This window comes from Mustela lutreola, chromosome 16 (genome assembly GCF_030435805.1).
Source record: "Mustela lutreola isolate mMusLut2 chromosome 16, mMusLut2.pri, whole genome shotgun sequence".
Classification (NCBI taxonomy): Eukaryota; Metazoa; Chordata; class Mammalia; order Carnivora; family Mustelidae; genus Mustela; species Mustela lutreola.
In genome coordinates this window covers 45,310,366-45,335,255 of record NC_081305.1, presented here as the reverse complement: position 1 = coordinate 45,335,255, position 24,890 = coordinate 45,310,366, and the positions used below count along the sequence as shown (strand labels likewise).

General features: G+C 49.9%; 2 protein-coding genes across 4 annotated transcripts in view; one reads left to right on the top strand and one right to left on the bottom strand.

Moving 5' to 3' along the window:
- Positions 1-5,485: 5,485 nt before the first annotated feature.
- Positions 5,486-21,466, bottom strand: ACP7 (acid phosphatase 7, tartrate resistant (putative)). 3 transcript variants are annotated; one of them, XM_059151295.1, is made up of 13 exons: positions 21,341-21,466; positions 20,285-20,590; positions 14,202-14,402; positions 13,727-13,909; positions 12,682-12,805; positions 12,386-12,448; positions 12,183-12,297; positions 11,982-12,089; positions 11,844-11,901; positions 11,700-11,767; positions 11,529-11,600; positions 8,407-8,544; positions 5,486-6,653 (listed from the first exon to the last, which is right to left on the bottom strand). In XM_059151295.1, the coding sequence occupies exons 2-13, from the start codon at positions 20,403-20,405 to the stop codon at positions 6,588-6,590; spliced, it is 1,317 nt and encodes a 438-aa protein (XP_059007278.1). In that variant the 5' UTR covers positions 20,406-20,590; positions 21,341-21,466; the 3' UTR covers positions 5,486-6,587. The 3 variants fall into 3 exon arrangements, with proteins under 3 accessions (XP_059007278.1, XP_059007279.1, XP_059007280.1); XM_059151296.1 differs by lacking the exon at positions 21,341-21,466 and adding an exon at positions 21,247-21,331; XM_059151297.1 differs by lacking the exon at positions 12,682-12,805 and having other exon boundaries at positions 13,750-13,909.
- The window catches only part of FBXO17 (F-box protein 17), a 97,693-nt gene continuing 94,128 nt past the window's right edge, over positions 21,326-24,890 (top strand). The window contains exon 1 of the mRNA XM_059151301.1: positions 21,326-21,668. Coding sequence (XP_059007284.1) covers positions 21,422-21,668 — 247 coding nt within the window. The 5' untranslated portion in view covers positions 21,326-21,421. The remainder of the gene's footprint in view (positions 21,669-24,890) is intronic.

The window sequence follows — 24,890 nt, the reverse complement described above, 5'->3', positions numbered from 1 at the left end:
GAATTCTTGATAAGCGGGGCCTCATGGATGAATTGCAAATGTATTAGGCTGCAAGAAAGAAGCCAGTCTCCTGTGGTTCCATGCCTAGCATTCTGAGAAAGGTAAATCTAATCTATGGTGACAGAGGGCAGTTTAGTTGTTGCCTGAAGCTCGGGGACAGAGGGGAAGGTGCACTGCAAAGGGACGGGAGGGAAATTTGGGTGGTAGAAATGTTCCATTTCTTGACTGTGGTTGTGGTTGTGGTTTCGTGCGAATATACATGGGTCAAGACTCATGAAATTATACATTTCAAAAGGGTCCAGGTAATTGTATTAATTGGAATTATATTTAAAAGTTTTTAATGGGACGCCTGGGTGGCTCAGTGGGTTAAAGCCTCTGCCTCTCTCTCCCTGCCTCTCTGCCTACTTGTGATCTCTGTCTGTCAAAGAAATAAATCCTTAAAATAAATAAATAAATAAATAAAAGTTTTAAAAAATATATATTTTTTTTTACTTGAGAGAGAGAGGGAGCAGGGGGAAGGGGCAGAGGGAGAGGGAGAAGCAGAATTCCCACAGAGCAGGAGCCTGACTCAGCTTCATCTTGGGACCCAGGGATCAGGACCTGAACTGAAGGCAGATGCTGAACTGACTAAGCTGCCCAGACGCCCCAACTTAAACGTTTTTTAAATGCAGTAGAATGGATATGGACTTTAGTTAATAATACTCTGTCAATATTGGTTCGTTAGCTGTGAGAAATGTAGCAGGTTTAGGTAAAATTTTAATAATAAGGGAGACTGGGCATGGAGTTTTGAGAAGTCTATACTGTCTTTGCAATTCTTCTGGAAATTTCCAACTGTCAACTTAAGTTTACTTTTTTTTTTTTTTAAAGATTTTATTTATTTATTTGACAGAGAGAGAGAGAGCACAAGCAGGCAGAGAGGCAGGCAGAGAGAGAGAGGAGGAAGCAGGCTCCCTGCTGAGCAGAGAACCCAATGCAGGGCTTGATCCCAGGATCCTGAGCTCATGACCCAAGCAGAAGGCAGGCGCTCAACCTACTGAAGGCACCCTGAAGTTTACTTTTAAAAATGGAAGAGAGAGAGACCAGAGAAGATATTATGCCAATGTTAATTTATACAGGAAAGAAAAACCAAGGTACAAACCTACCCATATCATATGATAGTATTTTCATTAAAAAAAAAAGAAAAGAAAAAAAGAAAAGAAAAGAAATCAGGGGTTATGAGGGAAAAAGGAAAATGCTGCTGAAAGTTACAACCTGTTAGGAATGGGACAGCCAGGAAATTTCTGGTTCTACTCTTCAACTTTATTCTTTATTGCATGGTTTGAATTTCTTCTTTTTCTTTTTTTAAGATTTTATTTATTTATTTATTTATAGCCAAGAGAAAGTAGGAGGGGCAGAGGGAGAGAGAGAGAATCTTAAGCAGGCTCCATGCTGGGGCTTGATCTCAGGACACTGAATCATGACCTGAGCTGAAACTAAGAGTCGTACACTTACCCCAACTGAGCCACCGAGGCGCCCCTGAGTTTCTTTTTTTAAAAAGAATTTATTTTTAAGTAATCTCTACTCCCAATGTGGGGCTCGAACCTACAACCCCGAGATCAAGAGTTGTACACTCCACTGTCCAAGCCAGCCAGGCGCCCCTGATCTTTTTTTTTAATAATAACTTTCTCCCCTGAAGTAAAAGGACAATATTATTTTTTTTTAAATTTGCTGAAAAGCAGCAGCAGAGATCTGGAGAGAGGATGGGGGAGGAAGACTGAGAGGATGCACCAGGGAGTAGGGATGCCAAGTAACAGAGGTCCACCGAAGAACTCCAAGAACATCCTGTCTTCCTTAGGCATGTGCGCAGGACTCAGAAAGGAACTTTTTGTCCTTTCTGTGTCCTCATCTCCTCCACATCCTGTCTTGCTCATTCCTACAGTTACAACAAAAATTTGGGCAATGAAAATACCGCATGCCCAGCTAGTGTTGAATTTCGGATAAACCTCGAGTCATTTTTTAGTATAGGCGTGTCCCCACGCAATATTTGGGACATATTTAGACTAAACATGTATATACTGTATCTGAAATTCAAATGTAATTGGGCATTGTATTTTATCTGATAATCCTTCTCACTCCACACCAGTCACTTTGGCCTCATGGCGGTCTCTCAGACACGCAGCCTCAGTCCTGCCTCAGGGCCTTTGCACCTGCTTGTTTCCCTACCTGGATCACTCTTAGAGGTCTTTTTTTTTTTACCAGCTCCCTGCCCTTTGGCATAAACGTCACCTCCTCTGAGAGGCCCTTCCTTGGCGCCATACTGATAGCATTCTTTGCCTTCCCACCTTGAATTCCCTCTGCATTTTCTCCACACTTCTGATCACCACCCGGGATTCTCAGGTGATAGTATTTTCGTTTTCACCGTTCCTTCTCTGTCTCTCCCAGTAGAATATCAGCCTCACAAAGGCCAAAATGTCATCTTGGCCACCACAGTACCTACAACAGTTGGATCATAGTTGGGTGCCTTGTTCTTTCCTGGTTCTTACCTGCTGCCAGCAAAACCTGTTTCTGGCTGATCTGAGCAATGAAGGATTTCAGTAAAAAAAAAAAAAAATTGTTAATAAATGAATCCTGAGACCCACAGCTCCCCTCTTCTGGTCTCTCCATAGACTGCAAACGGCCTCCAAGGCCATCCCAGGGACCCTGCTGCCCCTCCCAGGAGCAATCATACCAGCCTACCAGGCAGCTATCTGTGTAGCCTTCTAAAGCCTTGCTCGGCTCTGCCTCCCAGAAGCTGTACGGTCTTCAGTCCAGCAACCCGTCACTTCCTGAGCCTGTCACGCATCATAGGTGTTGCAGTCCGCCGGACATGCCTGTCTCCTGCGTGCTCAGCAGGGGGAGCCCTAGGGGCTGGGCTTTTATCTGATTCACCCAAATTACCATCATTCCTACTTTTTCTGACCTGCTCCTTTGACGCAGGTGCTGTTTTAAGCATTTTTTTAAATAAAGATTTTATTTATTTATTTGAAAGACAGAGATCACAAGTAGGCAGAGAGGCAGGCAGAGAGAGAGGAAGAAGCAGGCTCCCTGCCGAGCAGAGAGCCCGACGTGGGGCTCGATCCCAAGACTCCGGGATCATGACCCGAGCTGAAGGCAGAGGCTTTAACCCACTGAGCCACCCAGGCGCCCCTGTTTTAAGCATTTTGTCTGAATTTCTTCCGCCTCCCCTCATCCATTCAACCAGTGTTTATTGGGCAACCACCATGTTCCAGGTTCTGGAACTAGGGGCTAAACAGAACGGGCAAAACCCCCAGGAACCCCCACACCCCCAGAGCTCACTTTTTGATGGAGGAGATACAGAATACATCAAGAAACATGTCTTTTCTTAGCAGGCCACAACGTGGAAGTGACCTGAAGGAAAATAAAGCAGGGAAAGGTGATGGGAGGTCGGGGGTGGGATGCTATTTCAAACGGGTTGGTCAGGGGAGGGCTTCCTGCGGAGGCTTGGAGAAGGGGAGGGAGAGCGCCATGCAGGTACCCGGTGGCAGTGTCCCAGGCAGAGGAAACAGCCAGTTGTTTGATACCATTGAGGCCAGTGTGGCTGGAGCAGAGTGTGCAGAGACAAGCAGTGGGAGATGAGGACAGGGAGGTGACGGGGGCAGATCCTGTGGGGTGGGCTGCGGGGAAGACGCTGGCTGTCTCCCCAGGGGAGATGCAGCCCCAGGAAAGCTGAGGCAGAAGAGGGACACGATCTGACACAAGTGTTCACCAGTCCCTTGGGCTACATGTAGAGAGCAGACTGGGGATGGGGGGGGAGAGGAGCGCAGAAGGTACACCAGGTAGGAGGCCAGGGACAGGTCGACAGGACCAGGATAGGAGGCCCTGGAGATGGGAGAAGGGGACAGCTTCTAGATAGACTTTACAAAGTCAACAGAATTTGCTAGCTGATTAAATGCAGGATGTGAGCAAAAGAAGAGTCAAGGACAACATCAAGGCTTTCAGCCTCATTTAATCCCAAGGCCATGCCGTAAAGGATGATCATTCTTTTGTGACAGATGATGAAACTGACATTCAGAGCAGGCCGCCAACTCCACATCCCACAGTAAGTGGCAGAGCTGAGATTCAAACCCCATTTCTGTCCAGCCCCAGTGCCAGGCCTTTGCTCTCTGTGGACCCCCTCCCCCCCGGCCCAGGCTTGTTCGCAGCCTCCCCGGCCTGGGAGGGAACACGCCAGGTGCACGTGGGGACCAGCTCAGGCTTTGGCTGCAGTGAGCGATGCAGGACTCTGCGGCTGGCGACCTCACGGGCAGGGTGCCTCAGTGAGGCATGCCCTCATTGCCGGTCACCTGAGTTAGGTAACCACGTTGCTCTGCTCGCCCATGAACTCCTACAGGGCCTGGCTAGGGCTGATTCATCGCTGTCCCTGGCGTGTCCCTGGCCTTGTCCAGCCAGCACGTGGCATGTGGTGGCCTTCATTAAGGCAACAAGTATTCATGAGTGACTATCTTGTGCTGGGATGAGCTGGGGTGAGCCCTGGACCCCGCCCTCCTGGGGCTGACAGTCCACTGGGGGAGACAAAGCCACCCCAGACAGTGCCGGCCCAGGGCAGGGCTGGGATGAGTGGGCATGGGGCAGCCACCCAGCCTGAGAAGGAGTCTAGGAGGGGTTGGTGGAGGGGACAGACCCACAAATGGACAAGTTGGCCTTGGTCTCCTCCTGCACAGACCCTTAGATCGAGGGCACAGGCTGACCACAGACAAGCACAAATCAGTAAGAGGATTCCAGGAAGCTAAGAGCTAGAAGTGACGGAGAGCGGGGACGGGACAGAATGACAGCAACTCTCCTTGCTGGGGCAGTCAGGAAAGGCCGAGACCTCAGGCTGAGAAGGTGCCAGCCTAGGATGAGCCCGGGAGAGGGGCTGCCAAGGGTGAGAAAAAGCTTCGCATAATTCAAGAAACTGAAGGAAATCAGTGTGCCTTGGGCACAGTGTGGGTGGCGAGGGGAGTAAGTAGGAGTAAGCTGAGCCCTCGCAGCTCACAGCTCATGGAGCCATAACGTGAGGTCGGCCTGCAAAAGTGGAAGCCCACAGGCTGCCCTGGGGAAGCTCTCAGCCCTGGGGCCAGCGCCCAGCTTGGCCTAGGACTCCTGCAGTCAGATGTGTCTGTCACCAGCTCAGAGCCCTCCTGTGGATAAAGGACAAAGTCCTCCTGGGCCCCATGAGGCCCCACATGATCTTTCCCTATCAGCTCCCTGTCTCTGTCTTCCCCTACTCACTCTGTCTAGGATGCGTGGGCCACCACACTGATACCCTGGCAGGGCCAGTGTGTATCTGCCTCAGGGCCTTTGTACTCGTTGTTCCTCTACCTGGAGCACTCTGCCTGTGGCTTCTCCCTCAGACCTCTTCAGATCAAATGCTCACCCTCTGCGTGAGGTCTCCCTGATTATCCCTGTAAAAACTGCCACTCTCCCCTCTCAGGCCCCTTCCCTGCTTTTTCAGAGTGCTTCCCAATTTTTTTTTTTTTAAAGATTTTATTTATTTATTTGACAGAGAGAGATCACAAGTAGGCAGAGAGGCAGACAGAGAGAGAGAGAGGAGGAAGCAGACTCCCTGCTGAGCAGAGAGCCCAAAGCGGGACTCGATCCCAGGACCCTGATATCATGACCCTAGCCGAAGGCAGCGGCTTAACCCACTGAGCCACCCAGGCGCCCGTGCTTCCCAATTTTTACCCTGCTTTACACTTTTCTCATTTATTGTGTTTGCTGTCTGACCCCCTGGTTAGAGTATCAGCTCTGTGAAGGCAGAGATCTCTGGCTTGCTCACAGCTGTCTCCCAGGACTGAGACCAGGGCCTGGCACATGGGAGATGCCCAAGAAATAATGGGTGAATACACAAAAAGGAAGGGGATAGAGACAGGGAGGAGAAAAGGAAGGGAAAGGGGAGGAGAACAGCAGGTCTGTGAGATCCTAAGGCTTGTCAGAACCCCCAGCTTGGAGGCGGGAGTGTTAACACTTCTCAGTGCTGGGAAACTGAGGCACAAGGCAACACTGGTTTAGGGTGCCTTGGGCAGTGGGAGCCTTGAGGGTCAGCCTAGGAGGAGAAAGTCACTGACACCACCTGCTGGAGAGTGGTGTCATGACAGCCAGCCAGCCATATCAACCCTGCTGACTTAGGGGTGCCCATGCCCCCCCCCCCATGCGAGGGGGTGGGGGGTGGGGTGGGAGGGGAGGGGCGGGGAGACGGCCCAGGGGGCATCCCCGGCAAAAGTGCACAGTCCACGGAGCCACAGCTGTAAGTCTCTTTATTCCTGGGGCCCCGTAGGCACCCCGCCCTATCAGTGCTATGCAGGGGAGCAGGGCTGAGCAGCCCCACACCTGCCCTGCTTTGCTCTGTGCCTGGGCGCTGACCCGCCCATCACGGCTGGTGGTACCCCCACCTCTCCAGGAGGGGAGAGCTGCTCCAGTTGCCATGGGGCTGCATGCACCCCACATGGGGCCTCAGAACGGCTGGGAGTCAAGGCCTGCCCCAACTCTTCACCTGGGCCTGGGCAGTGTCTGGTCACACTAGCCAAGGCAGCAAGGCCCAGGGTTCCTGATGAGAGCCGCCTCTGTGCCTAGAGGTACATCATCCGGCCAACTAGCGGTCTCACGACCCAGACGTCATCCACAATCTTCCCATCCTGCAAGGGACAAAAACAAAGGAACTAATGAGAGCTGCAAGTCCTGACTCCAGGGCTACGAACCTGAATTTTTAATGGGCTGTGTGACCTGGGGCAAAATGCTAGACCTCTCTGAGCCTCGGTTTTCCTCATCTGAAAAGTGGCGATGCTAGGAATATTACCTACACCATAGATGTTGTGGGGATTCAATGAGATTATTTGTAGAAGGTTTTTTTTTTAAACTTTTTTTAAAGATTTTATTTATTTATTTGAAGAGAGAATGAGAAAGAGAGAGAGAGAGAGCATGAGAAGAGGGAGGGTCAGAGAGAGGAGGAGACTCCCTGCCAAGTGGGGAGCCCGATGTGGGACTCCATGCCGGGACTTCAGGATCATGACCTGAGCTGAAGGCAATCGCTTAACCAGCTGAGCCATCCAGGTGCCCTGTAGAGGGCTTTTTATTTTTTTTAAAGAGTTTATTTATTTGACAGACAGATCACAAGTAGGCAGAGAGGCAGGAAGAGGGCGGTGGGGAGGGGTTAGCAGGCTCCCTGCCGAGCAGAGACCCTGGGATCATGACCTGAGCTGAAGGCAGAGGTTTTAACACACTGAGCCACCCAGGCACCCTTATAGAGGGCTTTTTAAAAAGGGATCCCAGAACATGGCAAGGACTATGTAAGGTTTAGGCTGTTATTATGAGCACAGACCCTGGAGTCAGACAAACATCACTGACAGCAGCTCTCTACGTGGCCTTAAGAGTGTTCCCAACTCTGAGCCTCACTTCCGTATTCTTTACACAGGGGAGAACTGAATGCAATAAATACACAACTTTAAAGCCTGCCTCTGGTGCGTGCCCAGCTCAGTACACTTGATCTTAGCCAAAAGGCCAAGAAGCGATTCCCCGCTCAGTAAATGACAGTTATTTGTAATAAAAAGAACATGGTCTTTGCGGTCAGATCCCAGCTCTGCCACCCTCCAGCTGTGTGACCCTTGGAAAATTACTTCCCCTCTCTGAGCCTTCGTGCTCTCATCTGTACAATGGAAAGAAAAACCATCCCATGGGATGGCTGTGGTGATTAAAATGCTACTAGATGTAAAGAGGCTAGCCCAGCATCTGATATACAACAGGTGATCAAGAAATCACAACTATTATTCTTTTAAAATGACGAAGGCAGGGACATCTAGGTGGTGCATTTGGTTAAGTGTTCGAGTCTACATTTCAGCTCAGGTGGTAGCCTCAGGGTCATGAGATCAAGCCCCACGTCAGGGTCTGTGCTCAGTGTAGAGCCTGTTTGAGGCTCTCTCTCTCTCTGCCCTTCTCCCACCCCTCTTAAATACATAAATAAGTCTTTAAAAAATATAACACAATTATAATGGCAAAAATAAACCTGAATCGTGATTATTTGGGTCCTTCTAGCCTTGGGCCACTTCTGCCAGCCACAAATCATACTGGTTTCCCTCCACCTGCTCCTACCACCTATTTTCCGCCTCTGCTTCAGGTTGATAAGTACCTATGGAATTTAGCATGCTTTGGAAACTGTTCTCAGCACTTTATGTATAACAGGTCAATCAACTATTATCATCCCCTTTAACAGACAGGAAAGCTGTGGCTCAGACAGGTGAAGTAAATTGCTGGAGGTCAGCCAGCTGGTAAGGAGCCGAGGCAGGATTTGAACCCAGGATTCCCAGCTCTGGAATCCATTCTTTTAACCGATTGGCTCCAGAATCCACTGGGTCCGGTTACTCAGGCAGGCGACTGGGCACACCACTCACTGACCTGGTCGTCCGACACTTGCTGGATGTGGAGGTGGGTCCCGTTGAGGATGTGTAGCCGCGTGTACCCATATTCCTTCACACGCACGGCGCTCCAGGGCCGAGGGAAGAGGGAGAAGGGGGTCAGTCGTTCCTCACAGCCCTGCCAGACAGAACCCTTTAGACCCAGGGCTGGGGTGGGTGGAGAATCCGAGAGCAGCAGAAACAACCTCCCAGGCCAGGACCCTGATGTCCCCGAGGAAGACAAAGTCTGTTAAGCCTTGACCTCGCTAAGACTTCTAGAAAAGGGCTTGGCTGTGAGAGACTGCCCAGTGCGGCATTTTCTGTAAGAGCCCTAGGCTGGATGGCACCCAAAGGCCCATCGTGGGGGTCAGTTAAAAATGTCATGGAGTGGGGCGCCTGGGTGGCTCAGTGGTTAAGCTGCTGCCTTCGGCTCAGGTCATGATCTCGGTGTCCTGGGATCGAGCCCCGCATCGGGCTCTCTGCTCAGCAGGGAGCCTGCTTCCTCCTCTCTCTGCCTAACTCTCTGCCTACTTGTGATCTCTATCTGTCAAATAAATAAATAAAATCTTTAAAAAAAAAAATGTCATGCAGTGACTGTCACAAAGCAGGGTGTCACAGAAAGGGGGGCGAGATGTACAATAAAAGGGAAAATGCAATTCGAAGAATAGATAGAAGTCACGGGTCTCGGCACTGTTGGCATGGTAGACCCTCCAAGAAGGCTTTTTAAGTCACCAGCCCCTGGGGGAGAGCGAGTGCTCAACCTTGCAGAAGCCATGCCAGCTGGCATGAGCAGAGAGCACGTGGGACCTTGAAAAAAAAATCACCATTTTGCTGCCATCATTGTAATCATGAATGAAAGCAAGGCTTATCAGTAGATGGCCAAACTCACCGTGCAAGTCGGAGGACTAACCACTATCATGTGGCATAGTACCACATGATCTCTCCAGGAGGAATACTATATTCATCATCATTCATTATATATGATACAAAAATATTATAAAATATTAATATAATAATAGCCACAGACAAATAAAATAATAAGATAAAATAGAGATTAAAAGAGATGTGGTTAGGGTGCCTGGGTGACTCAGTTGACTGAGTGTCAGACTCCTGATTTCGTCTCAGGTCATAATCTCAGGGTCGTGGGACTGAGCCCTGTGTTGGGCTCCTCCCTGGGCATGGGGCCTGCTTGGGATTCTCTCTCCACTGCCCCTCCCCTCCCTGCTCACACACACACCTGCTTGCACATGCGCACTCTCTCATTCTCAAAACAAACAAAGCAGGGTCGCCTGGGTGGCTCAGTGGGTTAAGCCTCTGCCTTTGTTTTTTTTTTTCAGATTTTATTTATTTGTCAGAGAGAGAGAGTGAGCACAGGAGACAGAATGGCAGGCAGAGGCAGAGGGAGAAACAGGCTCCCTGCTGAGCAAGGAGCCCAACATGGGACTCGATCCCAGGATGTCGGGATCATGACCTGAGCTGAAGTCAGCCGCTTAACCAACTGAGCCACCCAGGCGTCCCTAAGCCTATGCCTTTGGTGTTTACCTCTTGCCCTCTGCACGGTGTGATTTTTTTTTTTAAGATTATTTATTTATTTATTTATTTGACAGGCGGAGATCACAAGGAGGCAGAGAGACAGGCAGAGAGAGAGAGATGGAAGCAGGCTCCCTGCTGAGCAGAGCGCCCGATGCGGGGCTCAATCCCAGGACCCCGGGATCATGACCTGAGCCAAAGGCAGAGGTTAACCCACTGAGCCACCTAGGTGCCCCAGTGGTCTGAATATTTTTAAAATATTTTTAAAGATTTTATTATTTGAGAGAGAGATGGATCACAGAAGGAGAGGGAGAAGCAGGGAGCCTGAAGTGGGGACTCCATCCCAGGACCCCAGGATCATGACTTTAGCTAAAGGCAGAACCTTGACCCACTAAGCCACCCACGCATCCTATGCACTGTGTGAATTTTTATCACAAGTGGTTCTTACTTCAATCTTTCTAATTCCTAAGAACCAGCTTAAAAAATAAGCCCCCTCTCCTTGCAGAAGTGAGTGATTCCAAGGCAGAGAGGGAAAGGGCAGGAAAACGCAAGAATCTTTGCAGTACCCAATAGGGCCAAAAAATAAGAAAGAGCTCACAAAATGACAGGGGCACTCAGATCTGAAGAGTTCCCAGTGGCCCAACCCAGAGCAAGGTGATCAGTAGCATAAATCACAATCATATTGGATTATCGCCCACAGGATACAATAATTACCCTTGAGTCCACACTGGTATAAATCAGTAACGAACTACATAAATGGGATGGAAGGGAGGACTCTTCCTCATGAGAGGACTCTAATTAATCAATCCTGGAGGAATGAGGGAAACAGAAACTTCCCACTAGAACATCACAGTAATAACTGTTGCCAGCAGGACCCACAGGGGATTTGAAAATCAGTGGGTGAAAGTTGGAGGAGAGACAGGAGATTTGCATGGCCGGAAAGTATCTCCCTGAAGATACTTATTAATTAGAAAGGGAGATATAATAACTTTACAGTGGAGGAACCTCCTTAACCAGGTGATTCAGAGACACACAGACGGCAGGAGCCCCGGGTCCCATGCACCGAGGAGAACACAACATCACTTCTAAGATCGCCTTGCCCAAAATGCGATCTCAGCCAAACGACACATAAACCCAGACGGGGGGGCCTGCTGCAAAACTGCTGGCCAGGAGTTTTGCAAAATGTGCAGGATGAAAGACAAGCAAAGACTCAAGAGACACTGTAACTAACTTGAATGTGGGAACTTGGAACAGAAAGCGGTTATCAGGGAGAAATTTGGTGGAAAGTGAACGGAGTCTGGAGTTCAGTGGCAGTGATGATAATAAGAAGCCCTTGTCTTTGGATCCATCCGATAAACCCGGGCAAGCCCCGCTCCTAACCCCTGCCACTTGTTGAGCCTGGGACTGGATGAGATTTGACTGCCCAAGCCTCTGTTTCCACATCCGTACAATGGACCTGTGACAAGGGCTACCTAAGCTCTCAGGGAGTGGGGGAGAGGTGGGGACAGCAGCTATATAAACATCTGGCCAGTACAAGAGGCAGAAAAAATCAAGAGGCAAGAAGCCAAGCCACCCTCCCCCTGTGATGCTCACAGCAGATCCCGTGATAATGTGGACGGGGCCTCGAGGGTTGGTGTAAGGCATCTCTCGGCTGCCATTAAATACCTGGAAACGGGAACAAAGGAGAGAGGCCTGTCACACCAGGCCAAGCCCTGGGTGTCCTGGGGTCCACCGACACCGACACCGGCCCTCCCTGAGCCTTACCTGGTAGTTGTAAATGGGCCACAGGCGTTCATAGGAGTGCTCGTGAGCCCACAGCTGCAGGTCAACCCCTGAAACAGAACATGTTGGGGTCAAGCTGCCTGATCCTAGGGAGATTGGGGGGGTGGGGGTCCCCAGGTCACTCACCGTATTTGTAGAAAAGATCCTCCAACCCATAGAACTTGCCACGGAGGCCTTTGCGAACCTGGGGAGAGGAATGGGGGACTCAGGCTGGGCACCCCCCCGCCTGGCTCCTGGCACCCCACCCCAGGGAGGGGTCCTCACCTTGCTTTCATGCCACGTACAGTCATCCAAATCGGCATTGGAACAGTACATGGGCCGGTGGCCCATGGTAATGATCCATGGCCGGGCTGCCCGGTTCTTATTGGCTTTCTAGAGAGAGGGTGAGGGGTGGGATGAGGGTGAGGGGCGGGGTAGGGGAGGGGAGGGGAGGGGAGGCCGGGCAGGGGTAACCACCTGTGTTACCTGGAGGTCATTCTCCAGCCAGTGGAACTGTTTCTCTACCAGGTGGCGGCCATAATTGAGGAAGAAGTACACCTCAGTGGAGAAGGAGATGATGTGTGCAGGGCCCAGGTCCCAGCTGAAGAGGTCAAAGGGCATGGGTCAGAGGTGGGAGTCTCCTTGGCATCTTACATCCATCCTCCAGTCCCCAGGATCTCCCAAATTACCTGTACCACAGGCCTTCATTGTTCCCTGGCATGCTGAAGCGGGCCTTGTAGTTAGAGAAGTTGCTGGATAAAAGGAAGTGAAAGGGTGGGGAGAAGAGGGTCTGGGTTCCTCGGCCTGCTGCCCCCACTACCCCACTGCCAGGCCGGGTCTGGCTCCCAGTCCAGCCTCTGTCTCCTCTCCTCTCACTACTGCTCATGCACTGCTGTAGGTTGAGGGACTAAGGTGAGACACTTAGAAGGACATGTCTGTTTGCACCGGTCAGGCCCACACCCGCCCTGAAGCCCTGGGCCCTCACTAGCGTTCCTCGTGATTCCCAGGGCACGTCATGTAGGGCAGGCTGGCAGCCACAGGCTCGATGAGCCGCATGAACTTGTCCCCGACACGAGCATTGTCCTGATCCATGTTGTAGGCGAAGTCTCCTGGGGAGCCGGGGGTTGGGGGGAGGGGAGAGTAAGGACCCAGACCCTGCTGTCCTCTTGCCAGAACCGAGAGACCCAATGGCTGCAGCCCCTGACCCCGAGCCATCTCGGTTCTCTGATCCTTACCTCATACCACCTGCCTGTGCACTTGGAGCTATTTCCTGAATAGCTCCTGAGCGCCACCCCCCACCCCCCGCCCCCCGCCTGCAGAGATCACACTGGTCTCCCATGCTCTGATCACACAGGCCACCATCTCTGCTCGCCTTCTTGTCCCCTCCCAGGACAAAAGCCTTTACACTGACACGACCTGGTACTGGTTTTGTATCAGGCACGGTTCCAAATGCTTTACATACTTGATCACCTGAATTTTCCAAATACCCTCTGAGGTGGATGTCATTATTACCCCACTTCAGATGGGGAAACTGAGGCCCAGAGGGGTTATGTGCTCATGCAAGGTCATGGGGCTGGTTAGTAAAGATCCAGGAATCAGGCCCTGGGAGTCTGGTTCCAGAGAGTGCAGTTGCGAACCATATTAGCCCCAATCTCTGTCTCCCATCCATGTCCCTGTCCCCTAAAGCCACAGCAGCAATGATAATGACAGGGAACACATAGCACTTACAGCATGCCAAGCAAGGTCACTTACGTAGTCATCATGACAGTCCCATGAATTCGGGACCACCCTTAGCCCTCACTGTAGTAACGCAGAGGACAAAACCAACAAGGCACATGGCTCTCTGTTGGAGCTGGGATTTCAACCTGGGCAGACTGGTTAACACAAGACACCCTCTCCGGGGCCAGTGTCTCATCGCCTGTCCCTTGAGAACCACGCTAACCCCAGCCCAGTGCCCTCGATACCCCCTGGATCACCTCCCTCCCAAGCCCCACCCCACGCCTCCAGGCGCGCCCTTGCCAATGCCTCACCCACATGCAGAACAGCATCGTACATGCCCTTCTGGGTGTCCCTGCGCAGCCGCGGGAAGGCCTTCGGGTTGTCAGCTCCCAGGTCCCCAAACACAGCCAGACGGGGGCTCCAGTGGGGACCATTCTTCAGGGCCCGAAAGCGGAACCTACGGCTCCAGCCCTCAGAGCTGCCGCAGCGGTAAACTGAGGGAGAGGGGAAGGTCACAGTCAGCTAGGAGCACCCCCGGCTGCCTCCACTCTGCTCCCCCAACCCATCTTCAGTGGGTGGGGGAAAGAAGTGGGTACTGTGGGATTCTGACCCATGCCCTTTGGTCCACTCCGCCCCAGACCCCAGCACCTCCCGTTCTCATGCCAGAGTCTCATAAGAGAGGCATTACCGGCCCCGCCTGAGCCCCCTGCCAGTGGCAACTTCTAGTCCACACCCCACTCCTCTTCCTGCTCCCCCCTCAGCACTGGGACCTGGGGCCCCTCTCACCATACTGGACCCCCGGCAGCAGCCCCCGCAGTGTGACCCGGTGTATGTAGAGTTTCCGCCGGAGAACGCCCCCATCCACAAAGGGGCTGAAGGTGCCCTGGGCCCGGAGGGGCAGGGGCCCCGCAAGCTGCAGCCCGAACTGCACTTCGGAAGGGGTGGGGACCCATGTGGTCCAGGTGACCGTCATGGCGCCCGGCTCACCTGGGGAGGAAGGGCAGAGCAGGCAGGCAGCGACGCCTGAGCTGGAGCAGGGGAGGAGGGGCGGACAGAGCGAGGGGCGAGAGCCAACAGCTGGGAACACTAGTAGTTAGGGACTCGGGTGCCGGAGCTCCCCAGGTGAAACCTCAGCCTTGCCATTCCCAAGCTGTGCTTCCCTGGGCACGTCCCTTCACCTCTCTGCGCCTCGGTTTCCTTATCTGTAAAGTGGAATAATAATGGTTTCTACTCTAAGGGTTTCTGTGAGGCTTAAACACAAGCAAAGCACTTAGGACAATGCTGTTAGGATTCCATGAGGGAATGGACATTAATCTTAATATCATTATTTACTGCGTGCAGCCCTCGTGCCAAACGTTTTGCATATATGACATCATTGAGGGGTTATAAACTCGGATGTCTAGAAGCCTGCTAGGTCCTATAAACGGGGACAAAGTCCAGCTGGAAGGAGTCAGGCCGACGAGAGTGATGGAGTGTGAGGCGAACTGTAGATGTGCCCTATTTTAAAGGGACAGCCATAGCTTGGTCTCCATGCCGGAAGCCGGCCCAGTCTCCCTAAATCTGTCTTAGAGACTTCTAGAGTAAGTCTCTATATGGTGATTTTTATATGTCAGGAACATAGATAGATACATAAATCCAAACTTTTTAAAAAAGATTTTTTGTGTATTTCTGTGCATGGGGGGCAGGGCAAAGGGAGAGGGACAAGCAGATTCCCCAGTGAGCAGAGGCAGACAATGTGGTGCTGGATCCCAGGACCCTGAGATCATGACCTGAGCTGAAGCCAGAGGCTTAACGGACTGAGCCCGCCAGGGGCCCCAATACATCGAAACTTTGAAGTGATTAACTCAAAATTCGTAAATGCCAGCCACCAAATCAGGATTTTCAACACACCACATGGTCTATAGGCTGCTGTTAAGAGCATGCTCTCCTGTCCCAGGAACAGGAGAATGCATGTGCTCCAGATTCGTCATTGCAGCCCTGTTCGTAATCACAACATATCGGAAATGACCAAAACGCCCACCCCTAAGAGAGGGGCTGAAGTGACTATGTAACTGCCAGACAGTGGAGCACAAGGGAGCTATCCACAGAAGAAGGACAAGTTCTAGGAATGACATCCAGGAGAGCCAGTGAAATTAATAAAGCAAGGTACACAAGAGAGTCACCTACTCTTTACATAAGAGGATAGACGGAGGTACATACTCATCTGTACAGAAGAAATACAGGAAGGATCCAGCAGAAAGGAAAGACATGGGTTACTTACCTGGGGTTGATGGTAATGAGGTAGAAGAGGAGAGACAGGTACAGAGCAGGAAAGACCAGGAGGGAAAACTACTAACTTTCTAGTGTAATTCTGACTCTTAGAATTATAGTCATGTTCCATATTTCCTTCACATACACCCCAAATAAACTAACAATTACAATAACAATGCGGGAAGAAGCCAGCATGGAGTATAAACACTGACCAATGGATGAAGCTATATTTACAAAGTAAATAAAGCACTCATGCGGCGAGGTGGGTCACCATGGGGTAGGTCTTGACTGGACGCTGTAAGACTAGAGCAAAAAGTTACAAACTTCCAGTCATAAAATATAAATAAGTCACGGAGATGAAAAAAGCACAGGGAATATAGTCAAGTATATTGTACTAATGTGGCATGGTGACCGAAGGGGACTACCCTCACTGTTGCTATGAAACCTACATAACATTGGATGTCAACTTATACTTCAGTAATTAAAAAAATGCTCTTAAAAAGACTACAGAGGAGGCACCTGGGTGGCTCAGTTGGTTAAGCACCTGCTTTCAGCTCGGGTCATGATCTTGGGGTCCTGGGATCAAGCCCCATGTCAGGCTCCCTGCTCCACGGGGAGCCTGCTTCTCCCTCTCCTTCCTGCTCATGATCTCTGTCACTATCTCTGTCTCTCTCTCTCTCAGATAAGTAAATAAAATCTTAAAAAAAAAAAAAAAAGACTACAGAGAAAAAGAACTGCACATACACGTTGTCACCTAGTAAGTGTTCTTACAGGGAAATAGGCAAAGGGGCACATGGTAAGGGGACAGTGTGTGTGGGGGGGGGGGGGCAGATGGGAAAGGGGAGGGGCCCACAGTAAATCAGATGTGGTCCAGAACAGCACAAAGGGGCTGGGAAGATGGAGAGTGAAACTGCTTTATGCCTATACTTGCATCAAACAAATACCTAAGTATACTGTAGAAGTGGGAGGTAGGTTTTTCAATGCTGGAGAAAGAAGTTACAAATAAGGAAAGAAGAAGGCTAAAATAAGCCCGTGATGTTGGACTAGAATCAGAGGTATCAGTATGATCTCATGGTAAGAGCTATATACATACAGATAGAGGAACTCGAGATCTGTGCGTGTGTATGTGACACATACACACACATTTGTGTAAGGGCCTGGAAACCGTGATACCCCAGTAGCCATGAACACACCCAGCGCTCAGATCTTGTTTCTAAATACCCACTCTCCAGCGAAAGAAACCAGGGCTCCTTGCAGAAGGGTTGATTCCAAATACTGGGCAGGAAATAGACAAGATCAGCCCAGAATAACATGTGGTGCCAGAAAGTGGGGGAGTGCTCAAGGAACGACGGGGCTTGTCAAAAGAACACAGAAGTCCATCCAAAGGAATTCCAAAAGACCAAACCCGGGACAATTCGAGTCACAAGAAAAATAATGATGATATTGGACATTTAATCCAAGAAATCAAAATAAATATCTGTAAGTCAATATTGAAATATAGAAATTAATAAGTGAATGGATGGATGGAGGAGGGAAGGGACAGCTTTCCTTATAGTAAAATTTCCATTAGACAGAAAGAATTAGAAAGCCACAATATCACAATTAGGCAAACACCACACTAATAATTGTCACAGGCAAGACCGACTGACGGACGCTAAAATCAGGGGGCAGAAGTCTCAAGCGAAATGTAATTTGCACAGTCTCAAGGAATCTCCCCCAAGATATTTATTAACCGCAAAGGGAAGAAGAAAAATCCTATGGTGGAGAAACCCAGCAGGTACCACTGTAAGCACACAATGAAGGTCAACGTCACCAGTAATAGCAATGAGCTATGTCAGCACCAAGTGGGAAAACTGCTGACATTCCAACAGGGTCTGTAGTTTAGTTAATAGACTATTGTACCAATGTTAACTTCCTGTGTTTTTTTCCCTTAAGATTTTTATTTATTTATTTTTTTATTTATTTGAGAGAGAGTGAGAGAGCAGGTGTGCAAGAGAGCACGAGTTGGGGGTAGCGACAGAAGGAGAAGCAGGCTCCCTGCTGAGCAGGGATTCCCAACATGGAGCTCCCCACCCCAAGACCCTGAGATGGAGACCTGAGCTGAAAGGAGACGCTTAACTGACTGAGCCACCCAGGTGCCCGACTTCCTGGTTTTAATAAACATATTAGGGCACCTGGGTGGCTCAGTCAGGTAAGTGTCCAACTCTTGATTTCAGCTCAGGTCATGATCTCAGGGTCATGAGATGGAGCCACAAGTCAGCTCCAAGCTGGGCATGGAGTCTGCTTAAGATTCCCTCCCTCCCCCTCTCTCTGCCCCTCCCCTCCCCCTGCACGCATGTGCTCACTCTCTCTTAAAAAAAAAAAAATTGGGGGGGGGTGACTGGGTGGCTCAGTGGGTTAAAGCCTCTGCCTTCGGCTCAGCTCATGATCTCAGGGTCCTGAGATCGAGCCCCTCATCGGGCTTTCTGCTCAGCGGGGAGCCTGCTTCCTCCTCTCTCTCTGCCTGCCTCTCTGCATACTTGTGGTCTCTGTCAAATAAATAAATAAAATTTAAAACAATTTTAAAATAATAAACATACTGTAATTATGTAAGATGCTAACATAACAGCAGGAGAAACCGAGTGAGTGGAATGTGGGAACTCTGTAATATTTTTGTAAATTTTCTGTTAAATCTAAAATTAGTACTAAGTTCAAGTTTTAAAGTTAAGTATTGTGGGCTCTTTGAGCCAGTCTGCCGGACTTCCTGACTCTGTGACCCGAGGTCAGACCTTCTCTATGAGCCTCAGTTTACTCTTCTGTAACATGGGAGTAGCAGTAGAACCTCCAGCTTAATATCCAATCTGAGGCTAAGTGAGTTATCCCTCTGACACACTTAGACCAGATCTGCTATTGTTGCTGTGCAGACCTAACAAGAAACTCCTGTCATCCCACTGGATTTTCCCAGCAGTGCCCACAAGATGGGTTTCAAAGCTGTTCCATTTTACAGAAGTCTCCAGGCAAAGTGCTTTGTCCAAGGTCATTTGGCCAATGGACGCCAAAGCCAGTTTATTCACCTGGTTTCCGATTCTGCACTGCAACTAACCTGTAAGAAACGATCTTCCTTCCAAGTGTCAAGGACATCAAAAAACAAGGAAGCCTAAAGAACTCTCCCAACTAGGAGACTAGAGGCGGCAGCAGGATGCCATGTGGGATCGTGGATCGGATTAGTGGAAAAATCGGTGAAACCCAAACAAGGTCCTTGGTCCAGTTAGTGATATGATGCCAATGTTAATTTCTTAGCTTTGATAACAGGTACATAAGACATTGGCATTAGAGGAAGCTGGGTGACAGGGATATAGGAATTCTGCATTATCTTTGCAACTCTTCCGTAAATTGAAAGTTAATTCAAAATAAAAAGCAAAAATTATTTGAAAGACAGGGCTGTGTTTTGAGTTTCAGTCCAGTATCAAAAAGGAATAGGGGGCACCTGGGTAGTTCAGTGGGTTAAAACCGCTGCCTTCAGCTCAGGTCCTGGGATCAAGCCCAACATCAGGCTTTCTGCTCAGCGGGGAACCTGCTTCCTCCTCTCTCTCTGCCCACCTCTCTGCCTACTTGTTATCTCTCTCTCTGTGTCAAATAAATAAAATTTAAAAACGAAATCAAGCCACAGTCATTTAAAAAAAAAAAAAAGGAATAGGGCACAATTATTTGAAACTCCCTTTAAAATCCTCCTCCCTGTTTCAACCGGAGTCTGATGAGACCAAATTTTCTTCATATATATCATCCAAAGCAACACATGGAAACAGAAAGGAGCAGAAGCAGATGTGGGGAGAATCTGGCTGCCTCCTATTAAGCCAGACATTAAAGAGACTTAAAAAGATGTAAACCAATGCTACTCTTCTCATTAGGTTTCTTTTCTTTTGTACAGTACAGTTATTTTTCATGCAAAATGCCATTTACCTTAACACAAAATGGATGTGTTACTGCTCATTTTCAATGACTTAAACATGTTTAAATGCCTCCATTTTAGTCTCTAATATAGCAAATATTATGGATATAACTCACATAAACTAAAGCTCCTTGAGGTTCTCAATCATCTTTAGCTGTGCAAAGGGACTGAGACCAAAAAGGGACCCTGAGACAAAAAAAAACATGGCTATACTCCATTTTGCCACTTCACAGGTAAGAGCTCTCCTTTATGAGGTCCCACTAGTACTTTCCCATTGTCCAGATGAGGAAGCTCAGACCAGAGAGGTTAAGTCACTTGCCCACCGTCACACAGCAAGTAAGTAGCAAAGCAGGGATTAAAACCCAAGAAGTTTGGGTCCAAAGCGTCCAGAGTTCAAGGCCTATGACCACCCTTAGATCAAGAATCAGGAAGCAGCTTTGTGGGGAGACAATGAGCAAAGACAACAGCGGTCCCCTTTGGAGAACACTTATTACAGCCTGGACACCATAATCATTTCCCACATAGCCAGGTGCACCACTACTTGGAACCCCCATTTAACAGAGCCAGATAACTGAGGTTCAGGAAGAGCAAGCCACCCCCCAGGGTTCCACAGCAATCTGCATGGGATACTGAGCCCCCAACCCACTGGGCCTCCCTGGGAGATGCCCAGAAAGTGGTCCCAGAAACTTACCTGGGTAGGACAGGTGGACTTGCTCAGGGGCAGCCTTGGGAGCCACTGGGGTCCCCAGGACTCCCAAGGAGAAAACCAGGAGCAGACAGCAGCAGGACCAGCAGGGACAAAGGGGGTGCATGGTAAGGGGACAGTGTTGGGGCGGTGGGGCAGATGGGGAAGGGGAGGTGTCCACAGTAGATCAGATGCGGTCCAGAACAGCACAATGGGGCTGGGAAGATGGAGAGTGGAGGGAGATTGGGCAACGTCAGGGGCAGGAGGAAGCAGGATGGCGGGGAGGTCCTCAAGGGGATGGTTATCCAGATGCTAGAGAGAAAACAAAAATACTGATCACTATCCAGAACCAAGTGTCCTGAGACTCACTGTGTGCTAAGCACTTTGCATAGATTAACTCAAGGGAGCCTCACAACATTCCTACGTGTGGTGGCTGATATGATCATGACCGCCGTATCACTGATGAGGACGACGAGCCACAGTGATTCCCTGCAAAGCTAGGACTGATGGGGCTGGGGCTGGAGCCCTGGGGTCCTGGTTCCAGAGCCCTGGCTCTAACCCACATCTCACTCTCAGCAAAAGGTTTGGGAGTGGGGTGGGGCCTCTATGTAGAGAGCTGTCCTTGGCAACTCCATCGCCAGCATTCCATCCTGCTCTTAGCAACCCCAGCTTCTTGGACCTATGGCCTCCTCCCCTAGCATTGCTCCCTGCTCTCAGAGCTCATCACTCTGTATTTCAGCATCCAGCCTTCCATTTTGGTCTGAGTGACCCCAATCCCCCACTCCATCCCCAAGTCCCCCCAGAATTTCCATCCTACCCGGAGCGGCCCCTTCCCCTCTACCCCCCCCCATCGGCATCCCATCCTGCCTCGGTGGCCCCCATACCCCCAGCCCTGCACCTGCACACCCACTCCCCTTCTCCCCAGCCCTTCCCCCTGGCTCCAGTTTGCTCTCCAGCTCCCAGAGGACCTGCGGGGGGAGGGGAGGCGCCCAGCCAGCCCAGGACCGTCAGCCCGGAGGCTGGAAGATGGGGCAGGGGACTCCCTCCCGGTCCTCGGCTCACCCTCGGGCGCCAGCTGCCCGCACGCGCGCGCACGTCTCCGGCCACCAGTGAGGAGGCGGTATTTATGAGTTTGCTGGTACCATGGCATCCTACCGCCCACAGCTGTCCCAGCCCCGGAAGAGCCTAGCCTGCCTTCTCGAAGTGACAGGCTCCCCAGGCAACCGGGGCCCCGGGTCTCACAGGTCCGGCCGGTCCTGGGCGCCTCACGCCCACCAGCAACCCCCCTCCCTCCGCCCCACAAGGCGGGGCGTGGGAAGGGGGATCCAGAAAGGTTTGGTACGCCGCAGCGGATACGTCCAGGCTGACCACCAAGTGAGCGCCCTGACAGGTAAGGCTGAGCTCGTCCCCCAGCCACCCCACCCCGCGACGGCGGAGTCCCCAGGGCACGGACATTGGCTCCCACCCTTGGCCCTGCCAGATCCCCCGGTACGCAGGTGTGCCGGCAGGCGGGGCCTGCGACCCAGAGGATTCCCCTATCCCTTCCTGACTCCTCTTCCTCGCCATTCCTTCCTCCTTCTCCAAGCTTAGCCCACGGATTCCCCCCCACCCCACCGCCAAGAACCCCCACTCCACCCAGAGGCATACTCAAAACACAAAATCAAAATCCGGGAAAGGCCGTGCTGCTTTTGAGCTGGGCGCCCTAGGCAAGTTACTTAACCTCGCGGAGCCTCGGCTTCTTCACCTGTAAAATGAAGAGAATAATAGTACATACCCTAAGGGCTGTTGAGAGGATTAAACCAGATGAGGCATGAAATTTCATGCTGAGAACGCTGCCTCCTGACCCAGAATAAGGGCTGGATAAGAATCAGCTTTTTTATTATGATGAATGCATGAACTCCAGAAATTGCCCTGGGGTCTAGGTGGGAGCCAGTGAGAATTTTCCTGTAAACCTTCATGGGCTGTTTGAAGGTTGAGAGTGGCTTACCACAAAATATGTTTGGAGGTTCCCCCAGCAGCAAGAAAAGACTGGAGGGTCCAGGTTTTTCATTGTTCTCCCTTCCTGTCAGTAGATAAAATGACCCAACCACTTGGCTTTTTTAATTCAAAGTATAGCAGTTTGGGGCGCCTGGGTGGCCCAGTCTGTTACAGGTCTGCCTTCGGCTCAGGTCAGGATCTCTGGGTCCTGGGATAAGTCTGGCACATCGGTGTCATCATCGGGCTCCCTGGCGGGAGTCTGCTTCTCCCACTCCCTCTGCTGCTCCCCTTGCTTTTTTTTTTTTTTTTTTCCTCTCTCTCTCTCTCACTGCCTCTCAAACAAACAGAACCCACAAAGTATAGCAGTTCCGCCTGTTGGGTACACAGATTTTGGACACTGACTCGGAATCCAATGCTACTGAATTATAGAAATATTTTTTATGGAAATCTTTTTTTTAAGTATTTATTTAAGTACTCTTAATGCCCCAGGTGGGGCTCAAACTCATAACCCTGAGATCAAGCGTTACATCCTTTTCTGACTGAGCCAGCTAGGTGCCCCTAAAAATATTTTTTAAACAAATGTGTGTTAAAGTAAGATACGCGCTGCTGCTGCTGCTGCTTCTTCTTCTTCTTCTTCTTTTAAGATTTTATTTATTTATTTGGCAGTCAGAGATCACAAGTAGGCAGAGAGGCAGGCAGAGAGAGCCTGCTGAGCAGAGAGCCTAATGTGGGGTTCCATCCCAGGACCCTGAGATCATGACCTGAGCTGAAGGCAGAGGCTTAACCCACTGAGCCACCCAGGCACCCCATGTGCTTCTTTCTTAATGCATTAAGCTTCGAGATCTACGCAGGTTCCAAAAATTATCGTAACTCGCAAGTTTCAGTGAGTCCTAAATGACTGTAGTGGGATGTGAAAGCATCTTTTTGACCGCTTGCTTACTTGCTTGCTTGCTTTCATTTCAGAGAGAGAGGGAGTGTGGGGGGAGGGGCAGAAGGAGAAGGAACAAGAATCTTAAGCAGGCTCCATGCCCAGCACAGAGTTCCCTCTCATGACCCCAAGATCACGACCTGAGCTGAAATGAATAGTCAGACACTTAACCGACTGAGCCACCCAGGTGCCCCTGATTCCTTCTCATGGCAGAGCTGGAAGTCTGCAAATAGGACAGAAGGACACGGTAAATTTCAATCGTAGCAGTTGTTCTTAAATCATACCCTCTTGAAAATTATGGAGGACTCCAAAAAGGTTTTGTATATATGGGTTATATCTACTGTTATTTGTCATGTAAGAAAATTAAAATGAGAAGTTTTTTAACACAAGAATGCACATGCATACATTCCATTAGCTATCATATCAATGATGTCTTGACCCGTCAGGCAGCCTTGGAGAGTGAAAAGGACAAACACATTTTAGCATTATTGTGGAAAGAGTTTTGACCTCATCAAGTCTCTGGAAAAGGTCTTAAGGATTCTCAGACCACATTTTGAGGACTACGGAGTTACAGGGCAGTAAAAGCGAAGAGGTCATTGGTTTTCCCACCCAAGTTCATGTAGCCCCTGAATTCCACCTACCAGCTCCGATTAAAAGCCCCACTACAATTATGCCTGTTGGTCTGTGATGCAGGGGATGAAGGCTCCCAGGTCCCTTGTGGCCCCTCCCACCCCCTCCTGCTCAAATCTCAGCGCTCCCCTACTCTCAGGACAAACTTAGAACCATTTCCTCTTCCTCTTTTCAGACAGCTCTGTGTTTTAAGAAATATACTTCCAGTTCTCTTATTTCTTCTGCTCCTAGTGCTGGAGAACAGAACATCTAATCTGGATTACCTCTAGCTTGAGCATTGACTAACTTTGGCAGGTTACCGTAGCTCAGTTTCCCCTTTTGTTGCATGCCAATAATCATAGTAACAGGCTTCTAGTGTTGCTGTGAAGATTAAAAAAGGTGACAGATATCAACAGCTGGGAACAGTGCCTCACACAAAGCAAGTGTCGCCTGCACGCCTTCCAATTATTATTACACCTTAGGCACCTGGGCTGCTCAGTGTAAGATAAGGCTGTGACAAACTCGCTTTTCCAAATCATTTAAAAATTATTTGAACCTTCTTTATTTTGAAATAGAATGTACTTACAGAAAGTCCCTGAAATGTAAATAGTCTACTTAACAAATTATGACAAAGGAAACATGGGTAACTGCCATCCAGGCAAGGAAACAAATCCCACCAGCTTTCCATAAGCTTCTTCCCACCTCTGCCCAGATTCTACCTTCTCCCTCCCTGAGGAGGTACCCACCTGATTTAGGACACTGGACATAGGTTTTGCTGCCTAAGGATGCCTTCTTGTAGACTGTTTCGTTGTGCCCTTTTCCCACGGGATGTGAAGAATATAATGCCATATGACCTCTTGGGTTGATTGTGAAATTCGTCTGGGCTGGGTGGGTGAGTGCCATCCGCACCTTCTCGTTGCGGAGTCGTCGTCCGTGGTGTGAAGACACCACAGTACATTTATATGATTATATACCAACAGTGGATGGAAATGAAGTTGTTTCCATGTTTAACTCTTGCAAATAGCATTGCTATATATATATATATATATATATATATATATATATATACACACACTATAATTAGTGCACATTTTGTTC